Here is a 19286-nt window from a genome sequence, read left to right as displayed (position 1 = left end):
TGAATGCAACAAATAAAGTAAAGTAAAGCCCTTTCAGATGTCCAGGACAACATTAAGGATATCATTAAAGGGGGTATCAGAGATGCAAGCAGGGGAAAAGCATTCAGTTGCAGCATATGTACGAAGCTTCATATTGGTTTGAAGGGGGGGGAAATGAATCGAATGATAAAGTCAAACTTCCCAAATTTCCTGATCAGGTGGTAGGTCGCCTAACCGGGCTTCGAGGGACCGGCTTCCGGGAGGGTACACCTAGATTCATAGGGCGCAGGCTATTCTGCGACGGTCGGTGTTGGATTGTATTGTCTGGAGCTTGGAGCGGGCCATCTGCCACGGGTTGGTACTGGGGCGGACTATCGTCTTCCACTGGATTACCACGGACTTTCATAATACTCTGAGAGCGTCTCACAGGGGAGCCAGGTGGTGAGCCGGAAGGAGATTCGGGAGGGGTATTAGGTAGCATATCGAAGGATTCGGAGGAGGAACGGGGCTCGATGACCCTAGAAGTGAGGCTACCCTCCGGAGCAGGGATGGAGCCTCCCTCATGTGTCCGGCCAGCTTCGACTGGGTATTTGGCATCAGTTCCAGATTCCACTGTATTCCGGGAGGAAGAGGCGTCTGGTGGGTGATACTCGCGGCGTGGTCCATCTACTGGGCTAAGATTATCTGCCATTGCGTCCTCATAACTTGGGGGCGCGTCATCATATGCTGCCGTTGAATCTGCTGGTACAGGTACAGGTCCAGCTGGACGAGGCGGCATCGGAGGTGGATTTTCAGTATGGTTATCTGTAGGCCAGGTTGGTTGGGATGTCAATTTGGAAGCTGATGAGGGTTGAGTCGTCGCTGCCATAGCGTCCAAGAGAGCCTGGGGAGGAGCAATGCCCGAGTACACCTTGACTGGCATTCGAAGGGGCAGAACGATAAGTTGTGGCTAAATGGTGTTGATAGTGTAAGTAAAGAGAGATTGTTCACGAGTAAAGGAAGGAGAAATAAAAGCCTACCTTCATATTTCCTGGTGTGCCATGAGTCAGTCCTACGGTAATCTCTACCTCATATCGTCGCTCGATGTTGCACGTTTCAAACGAAGGGGCCACTGAATTTGGCAAAGGCACCTTGTTCCACAAGTTGGGGTCGATGGCCCAGTCTGTACCAGCCGGATCATCTGGTTTTCCAATCTGAACACCCATGTTGCTGCGACTCACTACTACCCAGGTATTGGTTTCTTCGCGGGTGAGGTCATGCGCAATGACCTTGGTGAAAGAGATCAGATTTACCTGGAGCATTTGAAGATAAATCATGTCCGGTCCTTCTGATAGCTTCCTAGCCAGTAGCCGGAGTGGAACAGGTTCATTGCAGGTGAGAATAGAGGGATTTGGAAGTCGTGCATCCACAGATACGCGCGGAGGCTCGAAATTGTCATCTTTCGATGTTCTAGAGAAGAGATTCTTCTTCGATTTCCCTGGCTGAAATTTGGAGAAATGATGCGGCCGCCTCGCGTAGGTTTCTTCGTTAGGATTCCCGGTTCGCGGGGGCTCAATGGGAAGAAACATTAGAGGTACAACCTGAGATGCTCATTAGCTGACCGGGGTCAAACACTTCTAACGGGGATGACATACCGCTCGGAAGTTTTCTTTGTAGAACTGAGGCCTAATAACAGTAGCCTTGACGAAGTATCGAATCTCTGCCATGCCTGAGAACCCACTCAATGAAGGGGGGAGAGTCTTTTTCACATGTCGATTGGTGTCACGAGCCATCTCAACTTTGAAGTTGTTGAAGTTAAGATTTGTACGCATACTGTTTTGGTTGCTGCAGGCATTGTTGAAAGGGAGCTGTTCGAGAGTTAGGTTATCTTTTCAACTCTTACTTAAAGGTAGACTGACCTTGAACTGGAAGGGATATTCATAAGAGCCCGGTGCAAATGTATAGGAGGCTGCGGCAGGCCCCGTTTGTACGACAGCTGGTGTAGGGAAGACAGTCGCAACCTTATACAGGATCTAGATAGATGAGAAAAAGCCCAAATTGTTTATTTCGCATTCCTAGTTGCCCTCATACCTTGTGAATCTCTAGCTCTGTTCGTTTCTTTTCGGAATTCACATTTTGTGGATGCCGAGGTCCGGATAGTCTTGTTTGGCTAACCCCTTCCAATTTAACTTGGATACCTGCAATGGCGGCTTCCGTTGGAAGACTCAATACAACGCGACCCGAAAGAGTGTCGAGGTTTGTATAATGCGAGTGCTGGCTGTCTAGCAAGACCGTGGCAGACATGGCGGCGAGCGCCCGGGCCGGGGCGGATCGGCGCTCTGGTTGCTGTTGTTGTCGGTCGCTTCGAAGCTATGGGCAATTGGTCTGGGACTCGGTATGGTTTGCGACAATAGTAGGTGGACTGTGCGAAAGGGGGTAAGTCGTAGTGGGCAAGGGAGAGGTTGAAAAGTGGGATGTGTTGACAAAGGGAAGATTGCAGATGGAAATGCGAGGGGAGCGGGAATGACGTTTTGCTCCCCGATCAAACTACGGCTCCAGGGCTGCACTATAAAATCCTCACCCCCCACTATGCGATCGCCCCGGGCTTTTGCATGATGAATGGCATAAATGATGTTGTCATAGACAGCGAAACGACAATAGCAATTAAAGCTTGATAACTGCGCCTCACAAACTACTCAGCCACTTTGAGGCCACTGTATCCCTGGCATGACAAACTATGGAGCGATCGGGACTGTATCATCCACACGATCCGGAGATCTTGGACGACTAGAAACCGTGGGAAATTCAAACTCTTTAATTTCGAAATAATTCCGCAACCTACTGAATGCTATTCAGTATTTCAAACTCATCAGTTCAACTGTTATCTCTGACACAAAAACTCAGACCTTGGAACATTCGAAATGAGCCAAACAAGTACCGTAAGCGCCAATGCTAGACGATCCCAGGCACCAGAATTTCCACTCGTTTTGCCCCAAAACCGGGCAATTGCATGATGCAGAATGTACCTGGCAGAACCACCTGAGGTACGCTTTTACCATAATTAATTCAATTTAATTTAAGACTTGACGTGGCATATTCAAACATGAAGCATCTTATCTTTTAAGGGTGCTGGTGAAAATGCGCCGCCATGTGAAGCTTGATATCTGCCTATACATAGTCACTATGGACTATAATTAGAAATAACCCCATTTATAATCAAACTACATAGATTAATCTGCGAGTAGATGTATACAGTCAAGGGAATGATTACTGTGGTGATATTCTCAGCTTCCAAGGTAGTAACGAAAAATATCTATTTCAAGTTAAGGTGTTTAGATATGGCGCCTTTTTCATCCAAGTTCTTCCCTTTATGCCTTTAGACGTGGCGAACCTAGAGATAAGCCTACCATTCTGCAGTGCTATACCGATAGTTAGCCTCCAAGTCCTATCATAGCTAGATCTGATCTCGTAACTTACATCAAATTTCCCAACAAAGGTATGTATGTTCCTAGGGTGGCAGTAGGCCACTGGTTGACATAGGGACTCCAAATTTTTGACTTGATAAACTTTCGCACCAAAACTAAAAAATGAGCAACATTATTATAGGTATAGATAATTCCTCATGTCATGAAAGAACCCTATCTAAGTTGTCATTGGGGATTCTTATCTATAAAGCTTCATCACTCTATGTAGGGTATTAATGCTCAATACAGGAGCAGCAGAATATCAAAGGCCTTCTTTCGCCAACATGTCTAAGAAGGAACATTAGTATAGTACGAGACGAGTTTCCTTTGAAATTTTTCATACCTGCGATGTCCAAGTAAAAAGCAATGGCATTGAAATTTCGCCGTTGACCCATGACTTCTCCAAGAAGCCATTTTACTCTGTTGCTCCAGTTTATCAAATCCAAATGGCTGACTCCCACCAGTGTCCCCTTATATCCGTCTTCCCCACCCCATCGGCTACTCGCAACACTCACGAGCCCATCATTGGGACCTTCCGCCGCAGCGAGAATCTTGTGAGATAAACGGAAGACAGACCAGATACTAGGATCAACTGCTGCCCCATAGGAAAAATATCTATGATTGCAGATTGATTAGCAAGAAACATCAGTGGTGATCTGTTTTATGCACTTACCGAACATCATTAACGTCTGGTGTACTCGGATTGAATGTTTCAGACATGTACTTCCTGGTTAATTGGGCAAATGCACCGGTCTCAACACTAAGCCGGTTCAAAGTATAGTAAATCTGCGGGAGTCGATCGGCTAGATTAAAGTCAATGTGAGCCTACTGTTGTATCGCGTAGAAATCTTGTAATTACTGACCTCCAATTTGGTCAAAGACGTAATCTGCAACAGCAGAACCTATATAGGCATTTTGTTAGCAGCAGCGCGCCCAGAGCTTGTACCGTCTGTTACAAACCTCGATGCGGAGTAGCGATAGTTGTTAACGAGAGCACTTTGAACTTCTCTTGTTTGAGCCGACTAATCATATATCGAGAGTCAAGGCCACTGTGAGTTCTGTTAGATACTACTACCAACGGAGAGTTCCGTGTATTCGGTAACTAACTCACCCCTGTGACTGAGATCAGTATAGGATTCACAGTAGGATTCGCCCAAAGAGTCATGATATTCACTTACCATACTATGACTGTTCCACATAACAATAATGAGATTAGTGTACATGGAAGCTTGGAGAAATTTGTACATACGCAATTATATTTACATCCTTTCCTCGTGCTCCGGCCTCGATATCACGGGCTAGTTCCTCGGCACGTTGTTCGATCGACGAAGAAGGAGGAACAGTAGCAGTTATCACTTCAATACCTTGAGTGGCCAATGCTTCTTTGATTCCGCGCCAATATTGGACACTGGGAAGATAGGGACCGGCCAGCCGCAACTCATCAAAGCCCAACAGCCCATGAGCGAGGACTACTGGGTGCTTTGGGGCATCTGCTCACAAAGTCAACAAAACGAACACATTTCATAGCTTAAATGGACCGGTAACAAACCGTAGCTATCTCGAATGACTGAATATTTGTCATGAATAACGTGCCCATGATCCTCTAAGCGCGGATCAAGAATCGGCTTGTCCCTCCTGGAGAACGAGTGAAATGCACGCTTTGATGGATTTCTTATAATGCCATGACCGCAAGTGCGAGTTATCGACGTGCTCAAGACCATTGAAGGAACTGCATGTCCCATTATTTCCTTCGGTATATGACATTGATACCAGTCGAAACGGATGTATCTGTCGCGGAATGACGCAGGTGGAAGATGAATATGATGCCTGAGGTGTCCACAGGATCACCACTATGACATCTGGAAGTATACGCCTTTAAATAGCCCATCCATTGATGGCCTGCAGAGAGATAATATCTAGATCATCCCATGAGTTTTGGACATAAAATGAACTCAATGCATTTGGACTTGTCTACTACATAGAGAAAAGCGATGGTTGTCACCTTATTTCATCTACATAATCCGGGGAATTACACACCCGGATCACTTGAGAATCTGCCCAGGTGTAGATATAATGGAAGCAGGTGTGCCTATATGACTTCCCCTCAATATAGAGACCCATATTCTCAGGCTTTTATTGTAATGCCTATAATGATGGGCTAGGAAATAAACTCATATCTCGAACATTGGATATCGATGAACAGCCGAAATTGCATCTTCTAGCGAAAACCACATCAAATGAAAAAATAACCCAAAATACCAACTCTAAGCCTTCGCCATCTTCTCTGGAACCTCGGGCTTCACGATGGTAGTCGACTTGATGAGTCCATCCACAACCTTGTCGCCCTGCTTTTGGCCAGAGGCCTTGATTTCCTTGAGCTTCTCCTGGGCTTCCTTGTCGGCATCTTCTTCGGCCTTTTTGAATCCACTAGAATGCTGTGAAGTTCAATCAATATGTCAGTAAGAAGCACTGGTAAGTATTGTTCCAACTGGGTGATTGAACGTACCTCCGCTTCGAACTTCTTATATTCCTCTTCCTTGGAGTTGCGGTACTCCTCAATCTCTTTTTGGGCCTCGGCCTTAGCCTCCCTTATGCGCTTGGTACGGTCTGTTGTAAAACGTCAAGTTAGATGGTCATCACATGCCGATCGATCGGATATTCGATGTTCATACATTCCCGAGCTAGACACAATCAGACAAATTAGCATCACGATCCTTTGATAAGAGCGACAGAACTCCATACCTTGTTGCACAATCTTCTGAGCCTCTCTCTCGGCCTACAATTATGGTCAATGTAATCGTTCCGTGATCGGGGTCTGGTCCAAACCTACATCGAGGAGGGTCTGAATGCCCGCGGAGTTCTGAGCCGACTACATTCCAACAACATTAGCGCATGTCACGACATGAATTTATCCAGAAGAAAAGGGCTCACCATATTTGCTCTTGGAACTCTCTTATGAATTTGATGGGACGTGAATAGAGCAGCGTTAACTGTAGGGAGCTGGAGCTTCGAAGCTCGATCAGCCACGCATGACCCCCCAGGGCGGTGGGGGAGTTACTGCCAAACACACCGCCTTCGTTGCGATAACCCGATAATTCCGCATCTTGGGGTGTTTGTATTTCTATCTCCGATTGTGTCCATTGAATTGTTGTGCAGCTTCATCCGAGGTTAAATTGAGAATGTCTCGTGCGGCAAAGCTGACATTGGCGGCCACTGGCTTGGGGACTGCAGGCATTGTTTATTTTGTGCACTGGGCGCAAGAGGCAGACCGGGCGGTAGGTCTTCCATGTTTCCTGGATAAGCGATATAAGTTCTAATTTGTTTGATATCATAGGCTATGCACCGCGGAGTCGAACGGGATATGGAAAAGCAGCGCATCCGACAAGAACGACAGGCCGAATTCGAATTGCAGAAGAGATTGCAAGAGGAATACCTACAGCTGCAGACTGTTTCTAGCAGTACTGGTGATAGAAGTCCAGCGGGTCAAGCGTCAAATACAGGGACATGAGATGCGAATACACTATTTTTATCATTGGTCTGTGAACTGGACCATGGAACGCATATTAGGTATGATCTTCTCCATTATTCAATGCATTTTCTTCCATATGTGGAAAGTGGCTTGATTCTCATTGGTGACATAGGGAGTTCTCGATCTTTGGCGATGCATAATCCTCTTGTATAAAATCGGGGACGTGTACGATACTATGTGATGCTATTATACCTCCAGAACGAAGCTTTCGCTTCGTCGGCCGTCCTTGTCAAGCCAAGATGATGCGATACCCAGGCATCATCGTGTATTTATTCGGCATATTCTATATTACAGAGGGTACTTTCCACTCAATACGTTTTGAGATTGCGCAGTCAGGATTTGTAGATCAGCTCAACGCGCTTACTAAAGCTTCACAGAGTAGTCATTTTGCAAGACTCGGCGTTCCGAGAATGCTGAAATCAGTAAAATGAAAGCAAAGACATTTAGTCTTCAGTTCAAATGACTTACCTATCTGAACTTGCCCGGGCGGATTCGACTTGCTTCGAACTTTCATACGCTTGACATACCTTCCCCTACTTGGGAATCCTGTTCCCCAGAAGTCTTCAAGTAATAATTTTACTTATTCCACCACCAGCTTTGATACCGAAATTTCTCAACATAACGAAAAGACCAATCCACCATTACAACGATTGTCCCGCTCACGTTTCTCCCCAGATATCTTTCTATACCCCCCCATTTCAATCAACATCAACACAATCATGCGAACAGCCAGACCTTTCCTATCTGTCCCCTTTGAAGATATTATACTGACAAAGACTAGTATTACGACAACAGCTTTGTTAGAGGGTATATTGAGCAGGCGATTGAAGTGCCGCAAGGTGGTCATTGACCACGTGTGGTTAAACCTCATGTCCCACAACTTTACAATGGCCAATCAATATGGCCTGGAAAGAGAGGAGTATTTTGCGCCGAATACGCGTAGAAGAGCTAACGTCAATATCATCGCGCCAATGGCCGGAATCCCAATCAAAGTGATTGGATAGAGTGCAAAAGGCCTCCTCTAGAAAGTGATGGAGACTTGAACTCAACAAATGCAAGTTGGGAAAACGCAAAGACCCAGCTGGAACAATACAGAGACGAACCCAAGGAGGGCCGACCTTTCCTACAAGGGCAACCGTTGGTATCGGTACTATCGGTACGGGGGAAAATAAAACCAAGTGGAAAGACAATTGAGAAGGCAGTTAGAAGGACAGTTAGAACGGCAAATAGAGAAACCGTCATATTTTCAAATACTTTAGACTATGTTAGTAAGTTCACTTTTTGTATACTCGCGGACTATCTTCCGTCTATATAATTCAGATATCGGCCGTGACCGGAGTAAATCAAAATGGCCGGCTATTATCGGTGGCCGGCTGAATTCCGGCCTCTTGGCGCTAAGAAAGTCTAATCAAGCATTATCGACCAATCACCATGAGGGATCTCAGGGACCAGCCAATGTTGGCACCGGCTGAAGTATAGAGCCTACATCATGACTTTCATGGTGAGAATCAGTGAAATTGGCTTGCGGCAAATGAGCTTACAGGATCATACAGAACGTGAATACTACCAATAGTATCGTTTGAATTAATAAAAGAGGCCCCATATACCCCAACTATGAATCTGGGGCATATAAGGTATTACCGTATTAGGATTAGCGCCGTCTCTTTGCTGATTGGCTGCGCTCAAATGCTTGACACATGTGCATCTATAGAGAATATCTGGATGGCTTCATGAATCGTGGAATTGAGCAATTTGATGCTGGGGACTGTAAAAATGCCCCTATAAAGTATTCCATGCAGTATGGGAGCTTGAAGGACCCGCTCCATGCCCGATGTCACCGAATTCACGCTATCTTGCTTTATTTCGTAATGGTGGACTTGAGGCCGGAATTGATACCGGCCTCTGAGTATTATAAGAATCTGTTCTTCACCCGCCCAAATCCTGAACTTCCATCTCTCCTCTTCATCACTCAACAATTCATATCTTTTCTTTCTACTTTTTTACCCCTTTTCCCCTGCTTTCCTAAGTCTTGACTTGGTCTTTTACCTTGGTCTTGCTCGCTTAAACCCCTTTCACCCTAAACCTACCTGCTTGTGTAACCCCTCCTCCTCTATTATCCATCCAAAACTTTTATCTACCTGCTTGAACATATTAGACGTGGACATATCACAAGTCTTCATACGTCTTCATTATGACTATCGCCCAAGTCCCCTACCCTTCCCCCTCCACTCTGAAGAAGTTCCCTCATGTGCATGATGACCCTGCTACTATGTCCCATGCCTTGGACCCCTTCACCATCACTACATCTACTGGCTTTCTTCCCTATGCCACTGCCCCTGTTGACCTCCCTGAGGTCTTCCAACCTCTGAAGTCCCTGGTTGAGCGCATGCCCGTCGTCAAGGCTGATGGCACTCCCGGTCTGCTGGCTACTTATGAGTTCGGCCCTGCTGTCGAGTCCGAGATGCCCGACCTTACCCATGAAGTTGAGAAGCTTGTCTTACCTGATGGCTCTTTGGACCGCTTCACTATTGCTGCTATCTTCCGTGACTACACTTTCGTGGCTTCGTCGTACCTTCTTGAGCCCTGCTGGGAGAACTGGACTAAGAACCCTGATGGAGGTTACGGCCTGGGTCGTCAGATGCTGCCAAAGTCTGTTGCTCGTCCTATGTACCTATGTGCACAGATGTAAGTGCATACCGTCTCATGTTTATTTGACCCCGATATCTGAAGATGCTATCTATTCTATTGTATCATTCTTTGACATACAATGCTAACTTGTTGTATAGTTTGGACCTTCCTCCTTTCATGTCTTATGCTGCCTCTTATGCGCTCTTCAACTACACTTTGGCAGACCACTCCAAGGGCCTTTCAGAGTACTCTAACCTTCGTCTGATTCGTGGCTTTGAGCGCGGCCTTGATCCCAAGAGTTCCGAGGCCGGCTTCATTCTGACCCACGTGGACATGGTTAAGGAGACTGGCGCACTGATCAGTGGTGCCCTTCGTGTTGTTGACACCATTGAGCAACATGGACCTCGCAATGATATCAATGATGGCTTCCGTGAAATCCTGGCTGCCATGGAGAAGATCGAGGAGTCAATGGAAAGTATGATACCGCCCCATCCACTCCTTATATCGTGGATCAGTTCCAAACTAACCGTGATTCATAGCTATGTGGGGCAACTCAAAGCCAGCTGAATACTTGTCTTTCCGTGTCTTCATCTTCGGCATTACAAACCAATCCATGTTCCCCGATGGAGTGGTTTACGACGGTGTTGAGGAGAATCATCCCCTCGCTTTCCGTGGAGAGAGCGGTGCCAATGACAGCATTGTATGTTTATCCCTCATCCAGGCTCTAAACCAGTCTATCCACTTCGATCAAGAAAGCAAAAACTAACAATAGTAACCCCATTTTGCAGATTCCCCTCCTCGATCACCTTTGCGAGATCCCTATGCCCGAGACTCCCTTGACTAAGATTCTCCACGAGTTCCGTGCCTACCGTCCTCGCCCACATCGAGAGTTCCTTACCTACATCCGGGAGAAGTCAGAGGAAATCGGCGTCCAGAAATACGCTATTGAAGACTCCGAGACTGCCGTTCTCTTCTTGAGAGTGCTGAACCATGTGCGTAGCTTCCGCTGGCGCCACTGGCTTTTTGCCCGCGAGTACATTATCCGTCGCACACCCCACCCCACTGCTACTGGCGGTAGTCCCATCGTGACTGTAAGTTTGACTGTACCTCCTTTGAATATCCTTTGTTTCTCTTGTACTGACATCATCTAGTGGCTGCCCAATCAGCTGTCGGCTGTTATGGATCTGATGGTTAAGGTCTACGATAACCACCTTGCTCCTAAGGAGGGTGTAACTATTGTAGAAGGACAGAAGGATCTGATTGCTGCGCATCGCAAGCAAGTGGAGCCTATGATGGAGCTTGTTCGTGACCAGAGGGATAAGCTGGCCAAGGAAGTGGAGAAGTGGTGCAAGGAGCGTGGCGTCTAAGATGATGCATTGATCCTTGCCGTTTCTTTTGACTTTTAAAAGTGCATTGCGTATGGTTTAGATCGGATTGATCTCACCTGATTAACGATTTTCTTTCTTTATTCCCAATTATCAACCGATCGATTTGATTTGAACACTGAAATGCCGTTGGTCTTTGTACTGTAGATATCTAAAGCCGGGATAAAATCTAGAAATCCCCTGAAAATAATGAAGTTGAATGGAATCATATTGTTGTTGGCAAAAACCATAATTCAAGTCGATCCCGATCATGTGGCATGCGAACAAAGCTAATATGATAGCATTTGAGGAAACCTCTAGCCGGCCCGGTTGTATCCACCGCTTATTCGGTGGGTTTGAGCCATCCCTTCCCCTCGAATAGCCGATTGTGCACTAGCGACGACATATGGGTAGTTTAACCCTTTTTAGATACCCATTCCGCCGTTCCGCCGCCTGGAATACAAACAGCTGTGCGTTAATCAACAATTTCCGAACGTCAACAAGACCATTCAATAATATGGCAAGGGTGAAAGGGGTAAGATCCGAGCTATGATAACCAAGCGAAGTTGCTATGAGTTTGTAAAAGACTTGGCTCTGGTGAAAGGTCGGGCTGTGGATCTGGATTTGGACGTGGAAATTCTTATGTAGAGCACTAGATGAGAACTCAGGTAATGACCTCAAGCCCGTTCTGCCGCCCGTATGCAACAGCATCCAAGGAGATACTCTCACATCCTCGTACGATGATCCGATCAAGCTTGGCCCCCTTATCTGATTCTGAGGTGCGGGAATCGGTAAATTCTCGGATTGTGCATCCTGTAATACTTGTATATGATAGATCAAGAACCCTCAAGCTAGTGAAGCTTTTGCGAAGGGCACTCGCGTACATGTCATCCACGTCTCGCCAGTGAGAGACACCTAGTTCCTCCAACTTTTCCAATTCAGGATTGCGGCCTTTGTGTTCCATTATGAGGAGGAATTCGTGCCAAGAGACGTTGAAACACTGGTCCAAGTAAAGTTTGCGAATGGGAGGCTGGGCATCGAAAAGGAATTGCTGGAGAATATCAAATGTAACCCACCCCGCATCTACAAAGATAATTGTATGTAAACGTGGCAATGTCTCTGTTGGGGGCGTTAATTGAAGTGGTCGAGCCATTCCACCCGAAAAACGTAGAAATTCCAGACCCTTTGGCAGGCCAGTAAAAAGATTCGGCGAAGGTAATATTCCACGGAAATCAATTTGCCGAAGCAATGGCGGAGGTTTCATCGCCGGATCATCATCTATCGAAGCATCTTGACGGTCGGGCCGGTCGAAGCATATAGGATATGACACTGGTAAAAGTGTTGGAGGGTCCCAATCAAGTCTCAATTCTTGGAGGCGAGGAAGAGGATGGGGTTGTTTGTCCTAGAGAAAATGAGTCTGGATATTCAAAGTAACGCTCCAAGATCACGCACAGATATTAAATTCGGCACCCACAGCCCGTGCTGTATAATGGATGAGGTATTTGAAGATTGCGAAGCTAAGGTGACGCTTCTTAAAATTGGAAGAGAATCGGGCCATAAGTTTGCTGAAGATTGTTGGCCCTCTCGAATATTCCATAATGCGATGCGGTCTAGCTTTGGATAGTCATGTAAAAAGCGTAGAAAATCAGCCTTTGTCACAGGTATTTCCGATGAAAAGGTCAGGTTCTGAAGCTTCTTGTGGCGTTTGAATTTCTCAAAAAACTCTTTGCATCCGTAATTTGCTGATATATCAAGATGCTCAATATGGGGGCACCTGCTCAGGAATTCCAAGCTCCTTGATGTCTGCGGAAGAGGAAGACTTTTAATGGTAGCATGGGTGAGTAGACCTCTTGATCGTCGGATACATGAACTGATGGCATTGAATGGAACTGTCCCTCGAGCGCCAGTAAAGTCGATCTTCATCCACAGTTGCGATATGGAGCCCAAGAATCGTTGCCATCCTTTGCATACACGCAGGATGCCCACAATCTGTTTGAAAGAGAATTGGCCAATCACTAACATTGCCATCTCAAGAGGCAATACAGTAAAGGGGTCTCTTCTGTTGGGAAGCATGCGACTTTCAAGCTTTTTATACAATTGCTCCAGCACCTGGGGTTCAAATGTAAGTTCAAAGGGGACTATATTGCAAGGAGAAGAATAAAAATGAATAAATCATACCTCGCGACGCGGATGTTTACTGCCAAGGGTCTTCAGGCCATATGCGTATATTTCTAATGCCTTTTCTGGTTTTCCTTCAAGGAGCAAGACCTTGGCACATCGAAGATATCCCTAACTAATTGTTAAAAAATGGCAATCTTTCAAACAGACCATCACTTACGCGCTCATCTTGACTGGCCTTTTTAATCATATGCCTCGCATCGCGACGTGCCTGCTCATATTGCTCAAGTTTGCAGTATGTTGCTGCACGATTATCAAGAACACCAATGGCATCTGAAGATTTATGGGTCAACGCCTAGGAGATAGTCAATAAAGCACTTTTTTAGTTTAGCGTGAATAGACCTACCTCGCCGAAGGCTTCAATGGCGGCTTTGAAATCCTTTTTTTGATAAAGCTTTTGGCCGCGCTCGTGATGACCTGAGACAGTCGATGGCATAGTGGCCTCTTAACTTGAAAATCAGTATTCTCGTGTTCATAAGAAAATAGTTCAAGAGCAAATATTTGGCGACGTGATCGCGCGCGTCGTTAGACATGATTCGTGTCCTGCGCGGTTGGCCCCACCAGATTGCCGGAGGGTCGCTTAGTCATGATTTGTTTACGATGTTTACTTTCTTCCTCTTTGAGGATCTTCCGCCAGCTCCACATCACTGCATCGTCGCATTGTCGCAACGTCATGGAGGCGCAAAATCTGCAAGCAGCGTCGACATATGTCAACAACATTTTATTGGCGCGAGGGTTATTAAATGACGGAAATGCGATCGACTTCGCTCAACCTGAAAATGAGGAGGGAGGAACAGAAGCTACAATGGCTCGGGTCATCAATTTGGTGAATGACCTAGTTTTGAGGAGAGACGTCAGTCAATACTATTCATCAGCGTCGCATTATATCTAACAATTCTTTAGAGAGAAGCTGAGCACCGGGAGAATTTGGCAACAACAATTCGGGCCTTGCGCGCCACCGAGTCGGAGCAAACGCAAGAGATTGTATGTGGAAAGTTCGCTCAAAACTGAGTTTACAACGCTGACTGACCTTTTTTGCGTATTTCTAGGGGAAATTGAAAACTCGAACATCCGAATTATCGCGATCGCTAGCGTTGAGCGAGGCCCAAGAGCGTTCGCTACGCTCTAACATGTCCGGCGCCGATACGACAATTCGTGGTCTCAAGGAGCAAGTACAGCGCATGAAAACCACTGTTCAGCAAGTTCGCTCTCAATGCGCCAATGATGTTCGCAAGCGCGATCTTGAATTACAGAAGTTGAAGTCACATCTATGCGAGAGACAACGAGGGAAGCGTGAGGGGTTGAGTGTTACTACTATCAATATCAACCCCGGGTCAAGCCGATCACGTTTGCGTTCCAGTGGTGGAGGTGACCGAGTTAACGATCCAGGCTACAGCCTTCAACAAGAGACAACCGATTTCTTAACCGAGCTTTGCCAGAATCTCAGTGACGAGAATGATACGTTAATCGAACTGGCGCGGAACACGGTTGAGACTTTGAAAGAGCTCCAAGGTCTTCCCGAGGCGGATAACGGCGATCAAGGCGATGAAATGGCTGGTTTGGCTACAAGCACTGGGCCACAGAAAACAGCCTCCAACGCGGTGACCACGCTTCCCACTTCATGTGAGGAGCTCTCAACGCGAATGGACACAGTACTGGATCATTTACGAACACTGCTCACGAACCCCTCATTTGTTCCGCTAGAAGAGGTTGAAATACGGGACGAGGAGATTATGCGCCTGCGTCAAAGTTGGGAGAAGATGGAAAGCCGCTGGAAGCAAGCTGTGGCTATGATGGATGGATGGCAGCGTCGTCTCACGGATGGCGGGGACTCGGTGCGGGTGGAGGAACTGAAACTGGGAATGAACCTCGACCTAAGCATCAACTCGATCGATGATGTGAACATGCAGGACCAAACAGGCAGTAAACCTATCTCGCCAATTCTTGAGGATGAGCAAGAAGAAGAAATGAGCTCTGTCGGAGACCAAGCACCGGAGCCTGAAGCCGAGAAGCCTTCAATGCCTCGGTCTAAGGTGCGCAAAGTTTCCGAACGTGCAGAGCGGGCCCTGCAAGAACGAAGTGACAATGCGGCGGCCAGGCCAAAACGCCTTCGGAAAGTCTCATTCACACCCGGTCTGCAAGGGTCACCATGCTTGCCTAGCGCCGATGAGGAAACACTCCAGATCAAGGCCCACAAGTCCGATGCTGTGACCCGCCGCCCATCACGCCGCAAGACTGACTCCAAGACATCTGAGGTAAGTAACCTTGAAATGAACAGCCTAACGTCAAGTTTCGAAAAAGAAATTAATAACCGGTTTTATTTTGCTTTTAGGACAACGGAACTGAATCGATGAGCGTCCATCAGAAACTCGCCGCAGCTGAAACTGAAGCACGAGTAGCCGAGACTTCTCGGAAGGAGCGTGAGTCCCGCAAACGAAGCCGACCAGATAAAGCATCCAGCCGGTCTGGCAACCGCCGCCGGAGTACTCTGACCAGTGATGAACTTGATGATCTTATGGGAGTCCCTTCTCAATAAAGGATATGAAAAATGCGCATCGTTTAGCATCATAATTTTTCTCTTGTACATATACATTGATGAGCGAGCATGTAAATACAGCGTGTTGCTTGTGTGTGACTATTTTAATCCATTTCGGTGCTTGCAGCTTCGATTTTGCTTCTTATTATGACAGCCATATACCAATCACAACCTGCTCTCATCCTCGGTGGGCGGGTGACTCCCTATGTACTGGATGGAAGATCAGGTGTGCAAGAATGGTCTGATCCTATATCGAAGAGTCCTTCAATGATATCCCGTCGATTGTCATTTGGACTTGATTTGCTGTAGAACAGCAGTGCATCACGATAAAGGTCAGGACATCCCTCCGCAGCTTCTCGGGCGTCTTCCATAATACTGTCGTAAACACTGATTTCGTGTGATTCAATTCCATCACCATTATCGCGCAGACTTGTGTATATACCATCTTTGGCCGTTCCATCTATCTGGTATCGTGCGTAGATTGCATCTCCGTAGCGCTTCTCGGAAATCGCTATACAGTAGCGAGATGCCCATGGTTCGACCAATCGAATTCTCGCCGTTTTATTGATTACTTCTGCGACGCGAAGATCGAGAAACAGCTGTTCGGGGAGGGGCGATTCCATGTTTATAATGTCGCACTGTATAGCTGCTAGTAAGCTTTGTGAAATGGATTCTTGTGATTTCGGAAAGAAACAAACAATCAATCAATTGGTACAGTCTTTGCCAAATTTCGCTGTATACCAGACTCTGCAGGTATTTGTGGTAGGGTGGGGGGAAAGAGGAGTTTGTTGATAGCCTTGTCTTCAGAACACCACTTATTACGACAGGGTTTAGGCTCCAGCGGGTTTAGGCTCCAGCGGGATTAGTATAGGCTCGCCGGATTGATAGTAGAATTTCGTAGACAACAATTGTGTTTTAGATATCTTAAGATAAATGACTCTTCAATTTTCATCTTATCGTTTTTACTTCTATTAAGCCCATTCCTAATTGCCCGCCCACCAAGTATAATTGCCCGTAGCAGCCGCCGTGTCCCAGACCAAGAGGGAGCTGCTATTCTGAGGTCTACTCGGCCAAACATCTAACAGACCATCCCAAATTTCAAGATTGGAATATTTTACATCAGCACCCTCGGCAACAAAGAGAGCGACTCCGGTACTATCCTCTCGACTGGGATAAATCCGGCTAGTAAGCGCGAAACGATCATTGGCGTATACTTCTACCAGGGAGCCATCAATGAAAACATTCAACTGGACAGGCTCCGTGATGTATGTGCCGTTCTTCTGCTTGAGCTGATAAGGCTCAAAGAAACCAACGTGAGAGGCATTATTAGCATCTTGAATGAGAGAGGAATGGGTGCGGTTCACGACAATTTCGTTGCTCGAAGGGTCAAAGTAGATGTTGGTGTATTCCTCGCCGTCTGGGGAAGCACCGACGGTGATTCCAGCCATCCCAGTGGTATTTTCAATGGTCACGTTGAATTGGTAAGATGACGTGAGGTTGCATGGGAGGTTGATCTTCTGCCTGTCACATCGTCGCTTACTGCACGCATACTTGGTGTGTTGGGCACCACGATGGAGACCTTTGATAACATCGGGGGCGGGACGCACACCAAGAGTACTAGCTGTCCAGCTACCATCGGGGTTTTTGAAGTAACGGGAGCTTGTCAGTGTGGTATTGGAGGGGTCATGGGCAACGCCTCGGGTGTCTTTGATGAAAATCTCTCGTGGGTGTGAGAAGGCGCCTTGATAACCCATTTGTGTGGCGGCAAAGTCATTCAAATCTTCCTGTGCCCAACCCCATTGAATACGGCGGTTATTCTTAATGTCATCGAATGAGTTAATCTAGTATTGACTGTTAGATATCGACACAGGAAAAGGGTAAAGCTGGCGTTTCTTACCGCATAAAGGAGACCATAGTCACTTGCTCCTCCAGAAATGGGCTCAAAAGCGATACTTCCATTGGATCGAACGGACACATTACCCTCATTCCACAATGACCATTTGTTCTGATGGAAGCTGGTATTGCCTCCTTCGGCTCCCATGCTCACAAAGTATCGATCGCCAAACGAAAAGAAGTTGGAAAGTTCGAAGTTGAAGCCATACGAGCCGGTTTCCTCAAGACTTCCAAGCGATGTATTCTTCTCTGGCTCCCAAAGAGAACCCAGGAATGTCCAGTTAGTCAGATCGGAGGCAGGAGCCTGATATAATGGCATGCGAGGACCAATTTCACGAATACCAGATCCCCAGACAGCGTACCAGTGAGGCTCAGTCATGTTTAATAATGTATCCAGTTGTGGCCATGGCATGAAGAACGGATCACGCCAGCCAGTGATGTTCCAATCACCGGGAGGAGCACTGAGAATGGGATTATTCTCATAGTGCTCCCATGTGAGGCCTCCATTTTTGGAGATCGCCAGCCCTTGGCTTTCTGTTCCTGGGAAATACTCTTCGTTCCATGCAGTTGGAAGTTCGGAGGCACCTGTGTAGAAGGCGAGAATTGTACCATCGACTCCGCCAGTGAGGTTAACAGCTTGAGCACTGCCTGAGAAAATTGACAGGTGGTTGTAAAGTTCTGGGTCATGGTGAGAACTGGTTAGATTGGTCGTGCCAATTGATTGGGCTTGGTAGTCCTTCCAAGCTGGGAGTTCGTCGTCGGGATAGTGATCGACATCCGTCCAGGTAATTAAATCTTGGGATGTGGCATGTCCCCAGGATACGTTGCCTATAAACTCAATGGTTAATATTTTGAAGTCAGAGGTTAGAAACAAAATTGACAACATACCCCAGGCAACATGATTTGGATGGAACTGATAATGTAAATGGTAAAGATCCCGAACAGGATCATACATAGGCGCACAGGGATCCTATTCAAGTTATCGTTAGCTTGAGCCAAAGTGTAAGCTTAATTTGACATTGCATACATTCATCCAGCCTGCAGGTGCAAGAAAATGAGAAGATGGTCTCCAGCGCGCGAGAGTAAACAACGTATTGTTTCCCATCTTCTCAATTTCACTACTCGTGAGTGTTTGCCCCCATGCCGATGAGGCAAAAGCCCCAATGGCCAACCAACTTGATATTATCGACTTCATAGTTGATTTTCACTGCTCAGATCCCCCAAAAAAAAACACAGGGAATGAAAGTGCCCATTTATAATATGTTTGCTCATTGATCTAGTGCAACATGGTGCCCGTCCGGGATTGAATCGCCATATCTTCGGGCGCTTGGTATTTTTAGTGGAGTCATTAATAGGGACTTGCAGAATAGGGAATCGAAGCTAAATTCGAAATCGTCGAATATGGGGTTGACATTTCCCCACTGCCGAATGAGAGTGCTGCCAAGTACCGAAAATTCCCCTATGAAACCCCGAATTATCCGCCGAACCGACGATCGTCGCAGCGATGATGTCGCGGGATCCCGAGTTGAACTCTCCGGGGTACATGGTCACCACGGATATTATAAATTATTGGAATCAAATGTTTTACATTTGATTAAAGGGGTCACCGGAAATTATAAATTGGATGAAAGCATGCATATTCTCTGAGCCAAGCCTAAATGCAGCTTTACTCAACTATTCAAATAGTATTAGTGCTCTTCTAAAAAAACAAAAAGATTTCTTATAACTCAATACTA

General features: G+C 46.5%; 9 protein-coding genes across 9 annotated transcripts; 3 read left to right on the top strand and 6 right to left on the bottom strand.

Moving 5' to 3' along the window:
- Positions 1-193: 193 nt before the first annotated feature.
- Positions 194-2262, bottom strand: N7478_008997 (arrestin (or S-antigen), N-terminal domain protein; the record flags this gene model as incomplete). Its single annotated transcript, XM_056925211.1, has 5 exons — positions 194-928; positions 999-1559; positions 1614-1826; positions 1878-1991; positions 2050-2262. 5 exons carry the CDS (start codon positions 2260-2262, stop codon positions 194-196), a joined length of 1836 nt encoding a protein of 611 aa, XP_056777937.1.
- Positions 2263-3684: 1422 nt separating this feature from the next.
- N7478_008996 (triglyceride lipase) lies at positions 3685-5164 on the bottom strand (the record flags this gene model as incomplete). The annotated part of the gene is made up of 9 exons (XM_056925210.1): positions 3685-3710; positions 3766-4037; positions 4096-4225; positions 4286-4324; positions 4383-4471; positions 4534-4535; positions 4601-4610; positions 4672-4912; positions 4972-5164. 9 exons carry the CDS (start codon positions 5162-5164, stop codon positions 3685-3687), a joined length of 1002 nt encoding a protein of 333 aa, XP_056777936.1.
- A 522-nt stretch (positions 5165-5686) lies between these two features.
- Positions 5687-6356, bottom strand: N7478_008995 (uncharacterized protein; the record flags this gene model as incomplete). Its single annotated transcript, XM_056925209.1, has 6 exons — positions 5687-5857; positions 5929-6029; positions 6095-6103; positions 6165-6198; positions 6253-6291; positions 6354-6356. The coding sequence occupies 6 exons, from the start codon at positions 6354-6356 to the stop codon at positions 5687-5689; spliced, it is 357 nt and encodes a 118-aa protein (XP_056777935.1).
- Positions 6357-6601: 245 nt separating this feature from the next.
- Positions 6602-6930, top strand: N7478_008994 (protein PET117; the record flags this gene model as incomplete). The annotated part of the gene is made up of 2 exons (XM_056925208.1): positions 6602-6697; positions 6757-6930. The coding sequence occupies 2 exons, from the start codon at positions 6602-6604 to the stop codon at positions 6928-6930; spliced, it is 270 nt and encodes an 89-aa protein (XP_056777934.1).
- A 2212-nt stretch (positions 6931-9142) lies between these two features.
- On the top strand, positions 9143-10946 carry N7478_008993 (indoleamine 2,3-dioxygenase family protein; the record flags this gene model as incomplete). The annotated part of the gene is made up of 5 exons (XM_056925207.1): positions 9143-9636; positions 9738-10054; positions 10119-10279; positions 10368-10670; positions 10731-10946. 5 exons carry the CDS (start codon positions 9143-9145, stop codon positions 10944-10946), a joined length of 1491 nt encoding a protein of 496 aa, XP_056777933.1.
- A 661-nt stretch (positions 10947-11607) lies between these two features.
- On the bottom strand, positions 11608-13557 carry N7478_008992 (Leucine Rich Repeat domain protein; the record flags this gene model as incomplete). Its single annotated transcript, XM_056925206.1, has 5 exons — positions 11608-12345; positions 12396-13052; positions 13122-13232; positions 13282-13416; positions 13468-13557. 5 exons carry the CDS (start codon positions 13555-13557, stop codon positions 11608-11610), a joined length of 1731 nt encoding a protein of 576 aa, XP_056777932.1.
- A 237-nt stretch (positions 13558-13794) lies between these two features.
- N7478_008991 (uncharacterized protein) lies at positions 13795-15657 on the top strand (the record flags this gene model as incomplete). Its single annotated transcript, XM_056925205.1, has 4 exons — positions 13795-13974; positions 14025-14105; positions 14171-15376; positions 15454-15657. 4 exons carry the CDS (start codon positions 13795-13797, stop codon positions 15655-15657), a joined length of 1671 nt encoding a protein of 556 aa, XP_056777931.1.
- A 203-nt stretch (positions 15658-15860) lies between these two features.
- Positions 15861-16280, bottom strand: N7478_008990 (uncharacterized protein; the record flags this gene model as incomplete). The annotated part of the gene is made up of 1 exon (XM_056925204.1): positions 15861-16280. One exon carries the CDS (start codon positions 16278-16280, stop codon positions 15861-15863), a length of 420 nt encoding a protein of 139 aa, XP_056777930.1.
- A 360-nt stretch (positions 16281-16640) lies between these two features.
- Positions 16641-18745, bottom strand: N7478_008989 (glycoside hydrolase family 32 protein; the record flags this gene model as incomplete). Its single annotated transcript, XM_056925203.1, has 4 exons — positions 16641-17498; positions 17555-18378; positions 18439-18520; positions 18578-18745. 4 exons carry the CDS (start codon positions 18743-18745, stop codon positions 16641-16643), a joined length of 1932 nt encoding a protein of 643 aa, XP_056777929.1.
- Positions 18746-19286: the final 541 nt, after the last annotated feature.

The sequence above is a fragment of the Penicillium angulare genome, assembly GCF_028827245.1.
Source record: "Penicillium angulare strain IBT 27051 chromosome Unknown utg000005l_segment0_segment0, whole genome shotgun sequence".
NCBI lineage: Eukaryota > Fungi > Ascomycota > Eurotiomycetes > Eurotiales > Aspergillaceae > Penicillium > Penicillium angulare.
Note: the sequence above shows the minus strand (reverse complement) of the source record. Positions and strands in the feature narration are given on the sequence as shown.